At 38.8% G+C, this 18,734-nt stretch overlaps 2 protein-coding genes across 6 annotated transcripts; both read left to right on the top strand.

Annotated features, from left to right (window-relative positions):
- Positions 1-509: 509 nt before the first annotated feature.
- On the top strand, positions 510-4,050 carry LOC135625449 (F-box protein At5g46170-like). Of its 4 annotated transcripts, none has more exons than XM_065130289.1 (3): positions 510-649; positions 726-2,070; positions 3,658-4,050. In XM_065130289.1, exon 2 carries the CDS (start codon positions 813-815, stop codon positions 2,031-2,033), a length of 1,221 nt encoding a protein of 406 aa, XP_064986361.1. In that variant the 5' UTR covers positions 510-649; positions 726-812; the 3' UTR covers positions 2,034-2,070; positions 3,658-4,050. The 4 variants fall into 4 exon arrangements, with proteins under 4 accessions (XP_064986361.1, XP_064986362.1, XP_064986364.1 ...); XM_065130292.1 differs by having other exon boundaries at positions 541-729; positions 802-2,070; XM_065130290.1 differs by having other exon boundaries at positions 538-2,070; positions 3,488-4,050.
- A 2,502-nt stretch (positions 4,051-6,552) lies between these two features.
- Positions 6,553-14,786, top strand: LOC103969485 (uncharacterized). 2 transcript variants are annotated; one of them, XR_010492053.1, is made up of 8 exons: positions 6,553-6,695; positions 7,935-8,184; positions 9,084-9,207; positions 9,406-9,752; positions 9,844-11,617; positions 12,912-13,162; positions 14,043-14,243; positions 14,437-14,786. XR_010492053.1 is itself a non-coding variant. In XM_009383022.3 (8 exons), the coding sequence occupies exons 1-7, from the start codon at positions 6,610-6,612 to the stop codon at positions 14,112-14,114; spliced, it is 2,904 nt and encodes a 967-aa protein (XP_009381297.2). In that variant the 5' UTR covers positions 6,553-6,609; the 3' UTR covers positions 14,115-14,136; positions 14,437-14,786. The 2 variants fall into 2 exon arrangements, 1 of the variants encoding a protein (XP_009381297.2); XM_009383022.3 differs by having other exon boundaries at positions 14,043-14,136.
- The last annotated feature ends 3,948 nt before the right edge of the window (positions 14,787-18,734 follow it).

The raw sequence follows: 18,734 nt of genomic DNA, 5'->3' as shown, positions 1-18,734 counted from the left end.
CAATCATTCTTTGCCGAGGTTTTCCTGTATGAGCATTATAGTAATGTCTGTGCTTGGATTTGATTGGTAAGTATCAAACATAAGTCCATTGATAAAACTTGGATGTCGGATCAGATCGTGTCTGCTAATTAATGTATGGCAAATCTCTGTTGAATGAATAATAAATACCTTATCAAGTCATAAAAGAAGCATGCATCTATGAAACCTTCTTATCATAAACAAAAGGAACAGTTTTCCTCGATCCTAATTCGTGCGCGCTGACCTAACACAGTCCAATTAGAGTCGATTCAATGTGCAGAGCGACCGACCGACCAAACATGAGCAGATCACGTGCTTTCCCATCTTATTCATCAATAATGTAGAAAATAAAATAAAGATTAAAAATCCACCAACTAATAAAAACATTAAATGTATAAATCGGATTAAAGAAATAGGAGAAAAGTATATTATATTTTCCTCTTTCCCTCTCTCGATAATTGATATTAATGGGAATAGAAATATAAAACAAGTCTCTTAGATTATTCATAATTCGGCTTCTCTCTCTCTCTCTTTCGTCTTCCTCTCCGTCTATCTCTATCTCTCTCTCCCGAGACCCGATTCCTCTCGTGCCCTCTTCTCCACCGTGCCGTAAAAGTCGCGAGCTCCACAGGTGAGTGGGCGAGGAGAGTCGGCCTCCTCCCCCTCTCTCCATTTCGATGCTGATCCCTACAATGGCGCCTTTTTAGGGTGGTAGGTGGGCGATTCATCCCGTTTCCACGCATTGGTCTGCGGCACATCTGTCGATCTGTCTCGATCCATCAGGTTGGGATCCGATGACGTCCCCTGGAGGCCTCGCGGAGGCGGAGGATCTTCGGCGCTGGCGCCGGCATACGGCGGAGGCGGAGGACAATGAGGAGGAGGAGATCGACCACTTCGATCGGCTGCCGGACTCCGTCCTGCTCCTCGTCTTCAACCGAGTCGGCGACGTTAAGGACTTGGGGCGGTGCTGCATCGTCTGCAGCCGCTTTCACTCCCTCGTCCGCCTCGTGGACTCCGTCCTCGTCCGCGTCGATTGCGTCATCTCCGACGATCCCTCCCCCTCACCTGCCGGCGTCGCCGGCGGGGATAGTGCCCGGGGGGTCTTCTCCCACCTCGCCCGCATCGTCCTAGGCGGCATCGCCAGGCCCTTCCAGGCTCTCGGCCATATCCTCGCCCCCTCCGCTGGCGTCGCCTCCGACCGAAGGTCCTCACCCTCGTTGCTTTCCTCCTCGTCGTCGCCCTTGTCGGAGTTCTCTCACCACTCCCCGGCGGAGGTCCTTAAGAACTTTAAGGAGATCCACGGCCTCCGGATCGAGCTCCCGGCCGGCGAACTCGGCGTCGACGACGGCGTTCTCCTGAAGTGGAAGGCCGAGTTCGGGTCGACCCTCGATAGCTGTCTCATCCTCAGCGCGTCCTCCGTACTCTCCTCGTCTTCCATCTCGCCCAAATCCTCAAGCCCCAATTCTAACCCTAGCTTCCAGGACGCTTGCGGGGGCGATGACGGCGGGAGCATCCCGGAGTCGTTCTACACCAACGGGAACTTGAAGCTTCGGGTGTTCTGGACGATCAGCTCCCTGATCGCCGCTTCCGCGCGACATTACCTCCTCCACCCAATCGTAGCCGATCATGAGACGCTGGAGAGCTTAGAGCTCACGGATGTGGATGGGCAGGGGGTGCTGACGATGGACCGGCGGCAGCTGCAGGAGTTCAGGGTGACGCCAGTGTCGGCATCCGGGAGCTCGCAGCGAACTCTGGTGCCAGCCCTCAGTATGCGGCTATGGTATGCACCCTTCCTGGAGCTTCCTGGTGGGGCGGTGCTGAAGGGGGCGACGATGGTGGCTGTGCGGCCAAGTCAGGAGAGGTGGAGGGAGGTTGCCAGCAGTGGAGAATGGGGTGGCTCCTTAGGGCCGTCGGACAGGTGCTGGATTTCCGGTGCATTCGAAGAGCCATACAGGTCAGCTGCGGGGATGCTTGTGAAGGGGAGGACTTACTCTCTCGAGATGAATTCCTTCTGAGATTGGAAAAAACGGAACCAAAGTCTATCTTTGGCAGGTAAAATTCCAAGTTTTGGTAGCTTGTTATGCTTGTTTGAAGATATTGTCTTAAAGGAGTCGAGTTTCCATGTCAATTAGGTACAAAAGAGTTTTGGAGCAAGAATTTGTGGAAAGCTTACTGTAACATATGTTTTAATTATATTGTAAGGAATTCATTTGCTATGAAGTATCTGCTCAAAGCTCATGCTATTTGTGTGAAAAATATTTGATGGTCTTATCATTTACAAAATTTAAAATGTACTTGTACTTTTGCTCCGAGATGAACTATAGGATAGAAGATTTGTTTTAATTATATTGTAAGGAATTCATTTGCTATGAAGTATCTGCTCAAATCTCATGCTATTTGTGTGAAAAATATTAGATGGTTTTATAGTTTACAAAATTTAAATTGTACTTGTACTTTTGCTCCGAGATGAACTATAGGACAGAAGTTATGTAGAATCGCCATGGTGTTTCATTGTCGAATTAGTTCTTTTTATTTTTCTAAAGTACTAAATTTACAATAGTGTGTTTGAGATAAAGGTTATAACACTCATGATGTAGCCCCACCGCCCAGATAAGAAGTTGATGAAGTCATGAATTGACCTACAAGATTTGATAAGTGTACTATCATCAACTTGCACTTAAGCATATTGAGATTGTATTTAAACTCAAAGAAGATTAATGGATTAATTATTCCATCGAGTTAGGTCATATGTATCAGAGCCGATCTAGGATGATAAACAATTTGAATAGAAACCGTAGGATTGGGCCTCACATGCCACATGTATCATGCTAAGGGATCTTAGGTTATGTTGATCTTTGACGAAGATGTCAAACGCTTAAGAGATTATAGTATCATAAATTTAGACCCACATTGGAAACGAGTAAAAACTTAAATTAATTTATAATGTCTGACATGATTTTACACTCAATAAAGATAATGGGGTAGTTATTCTATTCATGGCGAAACATTTGTTGTTCTCTCTTGGAACTCTTCTGACATATCTCTGAAAGTGGTCTTATGATTTGTGGAAGATCAAATCGGTAACAATAATGCTACAACAATTGAAGGTGATCTTTCCGTTTTTCTTTTTTGATACATCACTAATCCATTCAGTTCGATTAGATGAAAGCATAAAAATGAAGATCAGCTAATTCCATTATAAAGTAGATTGTTATGGTATATACTATAGATAATTGTGATTACGAGTATTTACCTAATGCGTATGTTGTCTTCAACTGAGTCATGGTGTTAAAAAAGTGCTCAAGGTCTCATTTGATGTAATCTTAAACCTATAAATGTGTTATCTGCGTACAATCAAGTTAGATATTCTTGCCTCTTTAATGCCACATGCTGTTTTATGGTTAAGCTTGTTCTAATGGTGATGATGACGATGACAAATGTGGTTGTGAACTTTGCTTGCTCGTTTCAGATATTGCTGCATGACCGATGGAGCATCTCATGCTTTTGTTGACATCTTTCTCGGATATGAAAAATGATGAATAAATACTCCATGCCAATTCCCAATATGTTCTCAGACATTGTACTGAAAGTTTTCCATGTTAAGCAGAAGTGATTGACACATTCTTGTTGAAGTTTCAGGTTTTGTAGTGGAGATTTCATGAATTGAAAATGAAAGATGAGTACTTATTGGCTTTGTGGTAATCAACTTGGCCAAATTATGGCAATCAATAACAATCTCCTGCGAGAGGCGCTATGGTATACTTCCAGTTCCAATGGTGAGCTCTGTGCTGCCGCTGCAACATCTGAATCGTAACATGTTTCCGTTGCCGAGCTCCCTCCCTGAGAAAATTTATGTGAAGTGATCAAGTCTGTCACTGTTGTTAACCTGTCTCCTAGCTTGTTGATATTGCAGCAGATTAATAATAAAAACATGTTTATTGATAATTCAGTATGTTTGAACTTGTAGCATCAGTTTTTCTGCTGCTAAACTTGTGTGCAATCCTTCTGATGAATCTGCTCTTGGTTCTGTGACTTGTTTGCACATCTTATTCACTTCAGCAGGTCTCGTAAGTCTCTATCTATGCCTTGTTTGTTGTCCATGTCACTGTGTCAAGCATTCAATAATTCTATGTTGCAAAAATTAAAATGATACCATAATTTATAATATTTTATGCTTGTTTATATCTTTTATATATCTATTGTTGTGAGACTTCAAGATTTGGGATGGAGCATCTGAAAATTTCTTCTTCAAAATCCCACGCTCAGAATTCCCCCAAACCAAAATGCAAACAGGAGTATGCCATGTCAATAATTATGTTAGGAATATTCTCATCATGTTTTGAACAGAAAATAAAATCATTTATGTGCACCAATCCATTGCATTAAGATTGTCTTGAAATTGTACTTATAATGCTCGATAAAGATCATCAATTATACCCATTATTTTTCTCATTAAGTGCGATAAGATATGAGAGAGAGAGAAAAATTCTTTGGAGCGGCAGTGAAATCCTAAACTAATTAAATATTATCTCTTATATTTAGACTTCCTTAGTATTCCGATTCTTAGATTTAAAAATTTTATATTGTAATCTCTATAATTATGAAAATAAAATATTTAGTTTCATTTATCCTAACGTCATTAGTTTTACTATCTAAAACATGAAAATAATGGGTAAAAAGATAATTTAATACTTCAATTGGTGGTGGCAGATGATAGTGTCACATGTGGCTATCGTGGATAATGAGAGTGACGACAAGAGATGAGAGACACTTTGCATCTACATTAACACCGATGCAGATGTAAAGTAGTGAACTAACACAGTTGTTGAGCGGCTCTTTCGTCACTTTGCATTTGCGTCGACACCATCTCTTTCCCATGATCGCCTCAAAATTCATTATGATCTCCTCCCTAGAGAGAGAGAGAGAGAGGGAGGTGAAACCTTAGTGTCTTCCTCCTCTTGGCTTGTTATTTGGACTGCCAACACCTTTTGTCGCTAATATGGCTCGTCGAAGCAACGAGAGTTACTACCTTCAACCTTTGTTGTCATTGTGATCGTCTTCTCCGATAAGTCCACCTTCGATATCCTCGTCCCCGCCATAGCCTCCTACGACATCGTCATGGCCACGCAACATGAGCCTCAACCTTGGGCATTGTGCCCAACACCGCCATCCATTTATTTCTTGATTGTAGCATAAAAGGATGGAAGGCAATGAAGGAGGGGCGGGCAAAAGTGCTAGAGGATAAGAAGGGCATGGAGGGCACTCGGTTAATGACATGCCTAAGATTGCGATGCCCAATTCCTTGACTTCCCCATGTTGATTTTGGTGGAGGTCATGTAAATGTTGAGCGGCCCTTTCGCCACTTGGCAACTGCGTTGACGCATAGTGCAAGGGCAACTCGACATCTGCATAATCGCCTTTGAAATTGACATGGGAAAGTCAAGGAAGTGAGCATCGTAATCTCAGACATACCATCAATCGAGTGTCCTCCATGCCCTTCCTCCTCCTCCTTAAGTGGCACTTCCACCCATTGCTTCTTCGTCGCCTTCCATCCTTTTACACTATAATCAAGAAAAGAAATGGAAGGCAATACTAGGCACAACACCCAAGGTTGAGGCACCTGCTACGATGGCCATGACGATGCCACATAAGGTTATGGTGGGGACGAGGATGCCAATGGTGGACCCGATTGAGAAGATGATCATGATGAAAACAAGGTTGAAGGTAGCAACTCCCGTTGCTTCAACAAGTCATGTCAATAACAAAAGGTATCGACAGTCCAAAGGATAAGCTGAGGAGGAGTGGGCGACAAAGAGGAGGAACATGTTGAGGTTTTGGCCCCTCCTCTCTCTCTCTCGCTCTCTCTCTAGGGAAGAGATTATGATATATTTTGAAATGATCATTTGAAAGAGATGACATCGATATAGATGCAAAATGACCATCATCTCTTTTCGTCGTTGTTCTCATCCACAATAGCCCCCACAGCCCCCAACGACGCTACTATCTACCATCACCAACATCGTCCGACACTACTAGAGCATTGAAATTATATTTTTCCTATTGTTTTCATGCTTCCATCAGTAGAATCAACGATGTCAGGATAAATGGAATTAGATGTTTCACTTTATAACTATAGCGATTCCAATATAAATTTTTAAAATATAGGGATCGAGATACTAAGGAGGTGTAACTATACGGGTAATATGAAATTTGTCCGTATTGTTTAAATCTCTCTTCGTCTATTGATCCAATGGCCCATAGTGTCTCCTACGATCTTGGAGACCGGGAGTTATCGTCCGTCCGATCGACGTACTCTTGCCAATGGAAGTGCAGCCACCACCGTTCATCTACCCGCGGAGGGGTCCAGGTGGCATCGGATGAATCGGGCGGCTACGATCGCTTCTCTGTTCACCTGACGCATACGAAGGCGGGGATTGTGCGTCGGTTTTGACGGTCCAGATCGCGAGGGCACCACGTTGGCGCACATCGCGTTTCTCGCTATAAAAGCGTCCGCGAGGGACGAAAGGTGCGACTTTTTTCTTTATTTTCCTTCTCCGTTTCAGAAAGAAGAGGAGAGAGGGGGAACGCGGGATGAGGGAAGAGGTCATAAGCTCGGGGACGGCGGACGCCGTCGCGCTCGCTAGGTCGTCTTCTCCTCCTCCCACTCCTGCTGCGAGGTAAGCTTCTCTTCTGCCACTCTCACCTTCTCGCTCTCTATCTCTAGGGTTTCGGTGCTCGATCTCGAGGGTTTTGTCATTGTCTTTGATTTGGTTTGATTTTTTCCACGACTCCCCGATTCGAAGCCCTAGGGCTCCTTTCGTGGCTAAATCCCCAAAATCTAGCTTCTTCTTCGTCTTCAAACCCTCGAATCGGGAGGAACTAGGTCAAAGCTTGCTCATTTTGAGTGTTGGACTGGTTAAAAGTGGATCAGAAATTGTGCAGGTGTTTTGGTTTTTGCAGTGAAAAGCTTCGGATTTTAGGTTTGTGTTATAAATTCCTGGTGATCGCTAATGAATGTGATTTGAGCTGCTAGTGTAGTTATTACTGAAGTAGCTTTTATTTCGAGGACAATACTGAAAGGTATTACTGTAGTTAGGACATTGAATGTCTAATTAGGAATCTTTCTCTAATATTTGCTCATTCTGATTCTTATCTGTTCTCTAGAGCTGCTAGATAAATATGTGGCCTGCAAATTTTTTAGGGAGAGCTCTATAGAAGCAGAAATGAGAAATCTTATAGTGCTAACTTGTTAATGATCCCTGTATTACTGTTTTAGGCAATAATTCTTTAAGCTAGAGAAATAGTCAAACACTTTGGTTCTTTTAGAGTTTGAGACAAGTAACATTGGTTTGTTTATGCTAGAAGGAAATCTATCAACACAAGGTTCATATTATGCTTTATGTAATGGTACTCTAGTCACTCTCTCACCCATTCCCAAGTGTTTAATACCATCCTAATATGTTTGGAATTATAAAAACTTACCATATATGCTATGGTGTATTTGGTTGTTTATGAATATTTTTGGTTATTTAATTCTAACAGATGGCAGATTGGTGTTATCTCTTCACTGTGAATATCTGCCCTATCAGACATTTTTTTTTTAGATCTCAAGGGAATTATAGATTCTATAGCTTTACTGGATCTGAACTATGTTAACACTTCTGTTTACATTGCTTCACTTATTTTTCTTCTTGATACATAATTATCCACATTTAATGGATAGTTCGCACTTCACAGGGAATACAACACTTATTACTTAAAGATCATCAGATTCTATTTCCATCAGAAACATTGTTGTGAAAGAACCGTGTGCTTAAGATTGTTAAAGACAACTTCTTTATTTTTAAAGTGTTTCATATTACTATTCAATTGAGCTGTAGTGTCTTTCTTCTCAAGAATAATGTCATTTATTTTAGTTCTGCTGGGGCATCCTCACCAGCTGCTCCAACAAATGCAACCAGTATAGATTGGCTTGGTAGTGGTCAGGGTTCCAAAGTGGGGTCTCTATCTTGTATTGATCCACAGCCACCTCGGACTTCATTGAGCACAAATGCTGGTGGCTCTGTTTTGGGATCCTCAGAACCTCAATGTCGACCCTGGGAACGTGGGGATCTGCTTCAGCGACTCAGCACATTCAAGCCTTCAAATTGGTTTGCAAAACCAAAAGTTAGTGATCAAGCCTCTTCATATCTTTTGACTGGGTTTTCATTGAATCATTGAGATTTCTGCTGATAAAAATAATAACACACATTATTTTATTCTTCATCATATAATTCCAATGAGAATATATATCTTTTCCATTGACATTCGGTATATCATCAAGATCATGTTTCCCTGCTTGATGTTGATTAAGTAAACAAGCTTCTTTTGCCAAATGCAAGTAGTATTTTTGGTTGATGTGGTTATATATAACTAGGTGTGAGCTGGCAGTTTCATGGAAACAATGTCATGAAGTGAGGCCTATAACAGTTGGAACTTGCAGCAAAAGAAAACATGCTAAGAGAAAAGAGGAAAGTGATAACATAAACACTAGAAGTCAACACTTGTATCTTATGTCCACCCTGAGCTATAGATGAATGCCAATCTTCTGTTACTCCATCTGGTTATGGAATGCATGGTTGTTTCCTCTTTTATGTTCAATGAAAGGGTAATAACTACTACTATAATTTGAACTATTTAACCCAGAATTTTCCCTTCTAAGTCTCTTAGTCTCTTGTTTGTACTCTATATCTCATTTTCTTCCCATTTTGAAATGTCTGAGTCCAGAATGCTTAAGGCAACTAGAGTCATGGTATACTTTTACTTAATGTTGTGTTTCCATTTGTTCATATAAGTGTAAGATGTCTCTGCATAATAAATATGCTGTGCATGCATTAACATGTATTCTTACAAGAGTTACTATGAGTTGGTCATTGTCCTGTCATTTCAGCGCCATGAACCAATTTCTCTATGCACTTACCCTTCTAAGATTCCTGCTAGGGAATGTTAGCTTTCTCATTTACAAAGAAAATTATACCTTTCCTTGTTCTTTTGGTTTGAGTGCATTATGAATGCTAAATCTGCAGGGAGCAGGTTCACTATCCTGTGCTCGCAGGGGGTGGATTAATATCGATACAGATATTATTGAATGCGAGTCATGTGGTGCTCAACTCACTTTTACTATATCAGCATCTTGGAGTCCCACTGAAGGTATTATCAGACATTACTTGCATTTGCATCATTATCTACTAATCTCAGCAACCTACCTTCATTTTATCTCATTATTTAATTATGCAATATTTATATTTATAAAATTGGAAACTCTAGCAAATTGATTAATTATGACATTTTCCCTATTTTGTTTTGTCAAGATGATGTAATGTTCACATATTTTGTGTTCTTTAATAGTTGATCGTGCTGTGGAAGCATTTACGGATCAGCTTGATGCTGGCCACAAAGTTAATTGTTCTTGGAGAGGAAACTGCTGTGCTGACAGCTTGGTTCAGTTCCCTCCTACCCCTCCATTAGCACTTATTGGTGGCTACAAGGACCGCTGTGATGGCCTTTTGCAATTCCCTTCACTTCCAATGATAGCTTCATCTGCAATTGAGACTATGAGACTCACAAGGAGTGTTCAGATTGACCGCTTTCTATCACAGCCAAGTGCTTTTTTTTCTGGGGAGCTAGGCTGTAAAGCAGACAGCACGCCTGGAAAAAGAATATCTCGAGATCCTCCCTTTTGTGACTATTCTCATGTATGTTGTTGCTATTCCTTCATATCTTCATTGGTTGATTATGCACTTGTTACTTCTCTTTAGTTTGCTTTTTTCTTGTAATCTTGTCCAGGCACAGAAATTTATAAGCCTTTGTGGATGGGAGCCAAGATGGCTACCAAATATTCAAGATTGTGAAGAAAATTCTGCTGAGTCTGCTAAAAATGCGTGCTCAGTTGATCATACTAAAGATGAATATGATCATTCAGACTTTCATGTCCTTAGTAAGAATCAATTGTCCACCTCTAGAAAACAAGACAAAGGAAAGGGGAAAGCACCCATTAAAGAACTGAAGTACAATACAAGGTCACCTTTACTTGATTGCAGCTTATGTGGAGCCACTGTCAGAATCTGGGATTTCCGCACAGTGCCTCGTCCTGCTCGTTTTGGTCCCAACACAACTGATACTCCTGATGCTGGAAAAAAGTTGGCACTGACGCGTGGAGTAAGTGCGGCCAGTGGTATCAATGGTTGGGTTGCTGCCGAGACAATGGCAAAGGAACAGATTGACGAAGCAGCTGCAACAGCGGATGATGGTAAATCACCATCAAATGCTGGTGTAGATTTGAATCTTACAATGGCAGGAGGACTACCATCCAATCATTCTGGCATGCCAGCACTGTCTGAGCATTTTGAAGATGGTGGAATGGGAAGGGATCTGATAATTGGCCAGCCTGCTGGAAGTGAGGTTGGTGACCGGGCAGCTTCCTATGAGTCACGGGGTCCAAGCACAAGGAAGCGTAGCGTGGAAGATGGTGGGAGCACAGTTGACAGACCACAGCATAGGATTCTGCGTGCTGACAGCATAGAAGGAACTGTCATTGACCGTGATGGTGATGAAGTTGATGACGGCACGCAGGATTCAGATGGCCCTAACAAACGTGCTCGTGGCTTTGATATCTTTGATTCATATCATCCACCATCCAGGATAGGTTCATCTGGTGCTGGGCCGAGTCGTAATCTATGCTTTGATATCGACATAGATGCGAACAGAGTCGAGTCCTATAAAGAAGAGAGTGATATGGCTATTGGCTTCCCATCACATAGAGATTCTGCTCGGGCATCCTCTGTTATTGCTATGGACACAATCTGTAGTGGTGAGGAAGATTCAATGGAAAGTGTTGAAAATTACCCAGGAGATGTCGCTGATGTTCGATATCCTTCTCCTATCATGCATAGGAATCTTGACATGAATGATACTTGGGGTTCAAACTATAGCAATCAAGTACAGCAAAACACATATAATCAACCTGCTGCTGCAAGTGTTGCCAGGGAAGTTGGAGGCAGCAGTACAATTGAGGGGGAAGAAATTGTAAATGCAGAAACTGTCACAGCTCATGCAAGGGATAGGTTCAGTTTAGGAATTAGTGGAGGTAGCGTTGGTATGGGTGCAAGTCATGAGGCTGAAATTCATGGGGTTGATGTATCTGTGCATAGAACGAATAGCATTGTAGGTGATGCAGAACCAGTTGCTGAAGTCACTGAAAATCTAGGGCAAACTGGTGAATCAGCCCCAGGACCAGCACTAGTGGATGAATTTGTTCCAGAAGCCGTTATGAGAGAGGATCCTCATGGTGATAGTCAAGAGATGATGTCTCGATCAGTTGGAAGAGCTGATAGTGGTTCCAAGGTCTATGGTTCAACCAAAGCTGACTCTGTGGAAAGTGGGGAGAAGGTTAGTCACACCCTGGGTCCTGATAGCAGTGCACATCCTTCACTTTCTTGCAATGCTATGATTTACTCAGGTTATGAGGTATCCAAGGAAGAGGTAACACAGACTGGCAATGCATCAATCACTGATGATTATGCACTCATGGTGTCAAGCCATCTTCCTAGAAATGGGATAGGTACTTTATTTTATCATTCCTTTACTGCATCTCGTGTTTAACTATTACCAAAAAGCCTACTTCTGCAATTTAGTTTAAAGATTTACTTGGAATTTAATATTGAGTTTTAGGAGTTCTTTCTATGGTTAAATTTATAAAATATAAGCTACAAGTTCTCTTAAGTTGTTATAGTTGTGTTGCAACTTGCAGTACCAGTATTTGTTTTTTTCATACTTCATGCCATGATTTTGTGCATACATAAAATGCTTTTTCTTCTTTCTCCCTGTCAAAGATATGCTGATGTTTGTATTAGGCATGGTTCATAATAGCCACCACTCATCGGTACATTTAGTTCTTAATTGTTTGATCCATGATCGGGACTCTGGATCATAGAATTTCTCTTTGGTTGAGGATAGATTTTACAACTTGAGACATAAACCTTATCTTATGGTTTGGTCGAAATTTGACAGGTAGACACAAATGTATTGGGTGGTAGGTATCACAGGGTACCTATACCATGTTTTTTGTATTTTGATGGCTGTCACTCACAACCCATTCGTATTGACACTAGATTGATATTGTAAAACTTTGCAAGGTTTAAAATTTCGTATCGTATCGGTGTATCGAGTTTTGTTTGGTATGGTGCGGTACATTGTACCGAGCGGTATGCCAGGATGTACCAAGCAGTATGTCTAAAAAAATATATATATAATTAATATATAAAAATATAAAAAATATATTTTTATGTAAACAATATAAAAATCAATATATAAAATATAAAAAATAATATAAAGATATTAAAAAAATGTGTATGTAGCCTCGGCAACAACTCAAAATATGACTATAAACACAATCCAAAAAGAGGAACTAAAGCCGTGTTCAAAATTTTATCTGAAAACTCAAGTTTTAACTAAAGAAGACTCGGCCTAACTAGACCCATATGAGAGTATAATATAATCCTTCGTGGGTTACATATTGTATCTTTTCGGGGAAATCATTCGAAGAGTGGTACTAAGAGGTGTTAAAGTTTTCTTGTTATATTCTAGAGGTAAAATCTTTTGCTGAAACTTTGAAAATCTGTTTCTCCAGATATTTTTGTTTTTTCCTATCTATCAAACATTAGACAGGAGTCTCCCCAAGATAAAACAGGTTTTAGTGAAAGCTTCCATGCTATATTAAGCGCATCCTTAGCCACAATTTGTTCCGTTACTATGTGCTTGTGCAATCTTTGGTTAATGATCTTTTGTCTTCATTATGTTTTATGGAGCTTTCCTGTAATACTGGATGCAAAATTTGGTATTTGCTTTATGAACAGTGAATGGGGAAAATGAATATGAGGTGGAAACTGGAGAGTTTGATCCGATTAAACACCATAACCGTTATTGCCCATGGGTTAATGGAAATGTAGCTGCTGCTGGTTGTAACAGCGATAGTGGTTCCAGCTCAAGCAATTCAGAAGTTCATTGTGGTTGGGAACTTACCCTGGATGCCCTGGATAGCTTTCAATCCCTTGGTCATGTTCCGAATCAAATGATGCAGTCTGAATCTGCAGCTTCTCTATACAAGGTGAATTCATCAGTTTCAATTAATTTTTTGTACTTTCAGAACTTTTATAGTTCTTATTTCCTCTCATGTTCTTCTTTCAGTATGAACATAGGAAGAGTCTTACCTGTTTTTTCTTGAGTGTGGCATGATACTGATGTGAATGCTTAATATCAATCTGTCACACCCACAGAAATGTATAGCAGGGCCATGTTGACATGACAAATTTGAACTTGTTTTGGTCTAAATGAGGATGGTCATCTAAAGCTATCTTTTTAAATCTCCCATTTTGGGAGGGAGGAGTTTTTCTTTTGACAAGTTTACTATTACAGACATTGTCTTCGACTTATAACACTTCATTTCAGCCTTTATTTCTCATAGATGTAGAATTGCTCCAAATGTCTGCACAAATATTAATAGCTAGAATAAATTGTGAGATGTTTCCTGATCTTGTGTTTTTAGGTCAAAGTTGTTCAAATGCCTGTGGTTATTTTAGGCAGGAAACCCTTAAAAGTCTAAATGTATAGGCGGATGCCTAGAAGAATTTCTTTAAGGTACTATCAAGCTAATATTGTTGAATAATAAATATGTATAGAGATGCATGATGGTTGGCCAGTGCTTAAAAATGAATTGTGCAGAATAGAGAAGATCTGGCAATATATTCAAGTTTATTGCACAAGGATAACAAATAGATATTTTCAATTGTATTATATTTAAAGGAACTAGTTGGAAATGTCTAAGCAAACACCCTAAGGTTGTTTTGTAGTTTTCTGGTACGACTCTTATTTGTCATTATTTTGGACATGATCTTTGATATTGTTGTTTAGGTTCTTTATTGGTAAAAGGTTCTTAATATATGTTCTCCTATTGGTTATCAACCCTTTGATGTTCTCCGTATGTACAGGATGACCATGTGACTCCTACACAGAAACTCTTGACGCATCATTCTGCAAGTAAGAGGCAGGGAAAACATTGATCCGTTTGTCGCAATTTCCTTGGTACGCATATGTTAATTTAATTCAACTACTTGCGCTATTGATGTCAATACTTAAAGGAAAAGGTTGCTGGTTCTTAGGATCTGCGACAGGGAGTCATCTTGTTCCTGGTTTGTACCAAAGTCTTCTTTGACCATAGCTGCTAAATGGAATTCTTGGTTCCATCATGCAGTACACGCAGCTGGCACTGCAACTTCTTTCCAGCATATGCATGACTTATGTGCTGTGCATTGTATTCTACTCTGACCTTTAAGAAATCTATGGTTCAACACTGACTGCCTACCCTAATGAAAATTTTTCCAGGTCATCCTCAGCAGGCAGGGTATCAATCAGTCGCTGCGATCAGACATGATAAGGACTTTGTTCATGAACGTTCTTAGAACCGAACCGAACCGAACCGAACTGAACTCTTTAAGGTGCTCTTTGGCAGAACCTAAGTTGCTTTTCGAAAACATTTAGACTTGTGCTTCTATCATGTTTACAGACATATGCCTCCGATTGTTTTAAGCGCCAGCGTTGAATGACTTGCACTGTATTCCTAAGTTAGATATATTTTCAAGAACCTAATGGAGCTACCTAGATTAGAGACCTGCACTGAAGGCTTGCTCTGTATTCTTAGATTATTATCTTCAATAACTTATTGAGTTGTTCAATTTTTCTTTTTCTTTTTTTTGTCTCTTTCCTTTTGGTGCCAGCTAACGCTCGAACTCCGGAGGAAGTACGGAAAGCTGTTAGTTGCCAAGGTATGATCGATTTCTAAATGGAAGATTTTTCAGCATGATCATCATATCCTTTATTATTTTTATTATTTCATACCTTGGGATCTCTTCTTCGATTGAACAATTCGTTTGAAAGAAAGGAAAGTAAGCAAGCAATCCGTTCGGATGTGTGCATATAGAATAGACTGGCCTTAGAGATCGAGCGAATCAGTGTAGGGGCCCCACTTCGTGACGTGTGAATTAGAGTAGTGATTTAAGCGCCTCGCCCACTTAAGGCAACCCATATAGGCAAAGTCGATGTTCCCCCTATGGTAGTACTCGCACGTGAAGGAGGCGGCTCGGGGGATTGACCAACCGGGTTGGGTTTATTTATCGGGTTCGGACGGTGAGTGTGAGGAATAAATTCTTATACTTGTGTAGGCGACGTATTCGCCATTATAATCTATAATATTACAAAAATGTATGAAAATAAAATTATTTATTTTATTTTTAATAAGCTTTATATAGATAGAGAATCATTGAAAGCATATAGAGCAAGTAATCGTTCCAATATTTCCTTGTGCATATAAATGTACAACATCACACAAATGAATCAATCAAGCCTTTAATCCTATATCTCTTTTATGGCATCAATAGGGCTCCTATTGGTTCCGGTATAGGCCTCTGGTTATTATTTCATCTCAACTCATATTATTGATGCATCTACTCTAATTCTTTTTAAATCATCAAAAGATGATAATTATGTATTTTTATAATCACAATTCACTGGTCTTCTATTTGAATATGATATATTAGGTTACATCGATGGATTCTTTTGTTGTCCGTCTAAAAGGATTTAAATACCATGAGACCCAAACTCGATGGCAAATCATGATCACAAACTATAGCTATATCAAAATCATCTCATTCTACAAGTTATTCAAATTTCAATCACAAGCTCTAATTTTTTCATCTGTAGTGTAAGTATGATTCAAGTTTCAAACCATCTTCATCAATTGCTCTTGCTCACCATATGCTAGAGGAAACCACCATTGTTGATTATGTATAAACTCAAAAAGTCATTATAGATTATTTAACTTTGATAGGTCATCCCTTAAGCGATGGAGAAATCATCGTTTTTATACTTGCAATGGCTTAAGAAATGAATATAATAAGCAAACAAAAACAAGCTACAATCCAAGTAGGGAGCTCACCAATGTTATTCGAAAAATTATATGATAAACTATTTGATTATAAAGTATATATAAAATGATAGAAAAAGAAGACAAGACTAACGATCACAATCCTGTTCAACCAATGCAAAAAGAACTTTAACAAATGGTCAAACAAGGTATCTCTAACTTAAAAAATCTATCCATTTAAGTCAACTATAATAGCAAAATACCCATCACTTACATCACTTACATTGGTTTCACAATATTTAATTTCACACACGATCATCTCTTAACTCAATAATATTTTGTGTGCACCACATTTGAAAAAAAAAATATATATCTCTATCTCCTAATTTTATAAATAAAATAATATTTTTATTAAGTTCTTTCTTAACTCGTTTCTTACGAAGAATCTAAGCACAAGAGCAATCTTGGTTTAAGGCGATATCAACTTCATAAATTATCCAGCCAATTATCTTTGTTTCAGTTGGTGTCACAATTGATGTATGATATAATTGTTTTAGCCCTCCATCATTCTTTATTTAACAACAATTAATCTCTTGCTACTCTCTTTTCTTTGAGTTTTAAAATTGATAAAAGTTGCTTATTATGACTCATGCCTTAGCAATAAAAGTTACATATTATTTTTCTCAAAATGTTTTCTATATTTTGCTCCAAATCACTTGAAGTTATTTACATTATTGTTTAAAGTCCTACCCCAATAATTTTCTTCGACAATTTTAGATCTTATGTTATTTTCATAGATTATTTCACCGAATAAATATGACTTTATCCTTTCAAACATAAATTTAAAATTATCTTAGTCTAATAGAGAAGGTGAATACTAAACCTTAACATGTTACTTATAATTTATAATATATAATATCTCAAATCATTATCACACATAGTAACTTATTGGCTCCATAAAATAAGAACATCCACATCTTTTGATCAGTAAATTTTTTAACTTTTGTCTACCTCATCAATCACACCCCCACCCTAAACCTACAACTCCAATCACTATTCAAATGACTATTTGACAAACTTTATAACTTTCATAAACTAAGAGTATTTGGTTGTTTATAGTATCCATGACTTCATCCCTGCATCTTAGATAATTTAAAATGAAAATTGAGACCATGTGTTTTCATCAAGTACTCTATCGAATATCATGTCTTTTGATACTTTGATCCTTAAACTAATACCATCTTTATATCATACCATGACATGTTCATTGAATCCATCTTTCCTTTCCAAAATCTTGCTCAAATAATGAGAGCTACTATCGCATCCATCCATCATTAGGTTTATACGAGTACACACCAAACTCCCTCAAGACTATATCCTATCACTCTATGTTCTATATCTCAATCACAAGCCCTCTTCTAGATCCCTACTCCCTTACTATTTATGCTCCATATTATCATACCTCTTCACCATATCACTATGTATCACCAACTATAGTTATGCTCTCGAAACAACAAGAGATGCCTTTGTATTCTCCTCGGTCAAGTGATATCATCGTGCATCAACCCGCTTGATCATATGCATGTTACTAACACATCACCAACTCTCATACCACAAATACAACTTAATCATATCACTGGACCAAACACAACTCTCATACTACCATAATATCTTCGCTCGAGCCTACCAAACCCACAAGCATTTCGTAATAATGTATATACCCTTGTGTTATCAAGCCTCATATAAAATATCATTAAATGTAAATGAACATATCAAATCAAGAAGAACCTAGATTGATCCATTGTCAAATACAAGCATGCATAATATCTCAAGTGTTTTACCATTGATCGAGCATTGATTTTACATATAGCTTTAGTCCTGTTGTCAAATTGATGATAATTCAATTTATCCTAAGTTTAGTTATCGCTGACATTTAGGACAGTTAGGTGTTAAAAATATTTTTTTACAAAGGACCTTGACTGATAATGTTTTTATATAACAATCATTTGGCTTTATTTATCCTTAACATCTCAAATATATATGCAAACGTTGGAAAGTTCTAAGAGTCTGATACAATGAACTTGGCTTATTCCTAATATTTATCAGCTTTATCAATTCTAAATCTAATAGCTACTTATTTATGTGGTGACAAGAGGGACAAATCATATACTTACTAGTTTACGAGGATGACAATTATAATTATTAACTTCCATTTGTTAGAGATCAAGTTACCATAAGACTATCACAAATTCGCTTGCTCATACGGGTATTCCACATGCATCCCTCCAATATTGGCATCTATAATGGAAGCTTAATCTTTTAGGGGAATGATAGTAAATCATTGGCGGATAGGAAATCATTGAAAATAGTAAATCTAGTGAGAAATGATTAATCTTGATATATTGTAACATCAATCCATGGTTCAAAGTGCAGTTTCATTGATTCATGAATACGATCGTCTCATTGATTTATGAATACGATTGATGGATAATCAATCCTTCCTTAATGTATATATATAATACCACATAGAAATAAATCAATAAAATCTTTTATCCATTCATTCTTAATATTTTTTTAAAATACATTAAAAGATGAATTCTTAAAAAAACTCCTAACTTTAAGATTTTTCACAAAGCACCTAAATTTTAAAAAATTCTCGTAGAATGTCTCTTTTTTCATAAATGATCATTTTGCCTATGACCCTCGTCGAACCTATCGTTACCTTCACCCTACACCATCGTCTTGAACCACCCTTGCCTTG

Source organism: Musa acuminata, chromosome BXJ2-10, assembly GCF_036884655.1.
Source record: "Musa acuminata AAA Group cultivar baxijiao chromosome BXJ2-10, Cavendish_Baxijiao_AAA, whole genome shotgun sequence".
Classification (NCBI taxonomy): Eukaryota; Viridiplantae; Streptophyta; class Magnoliopsida; order Zingiberales; family Musaceae; genus Musa; species Musa acuminata.
This window is presented reverse-complemented; position numbering and strand designations above follow the sequence as displayed.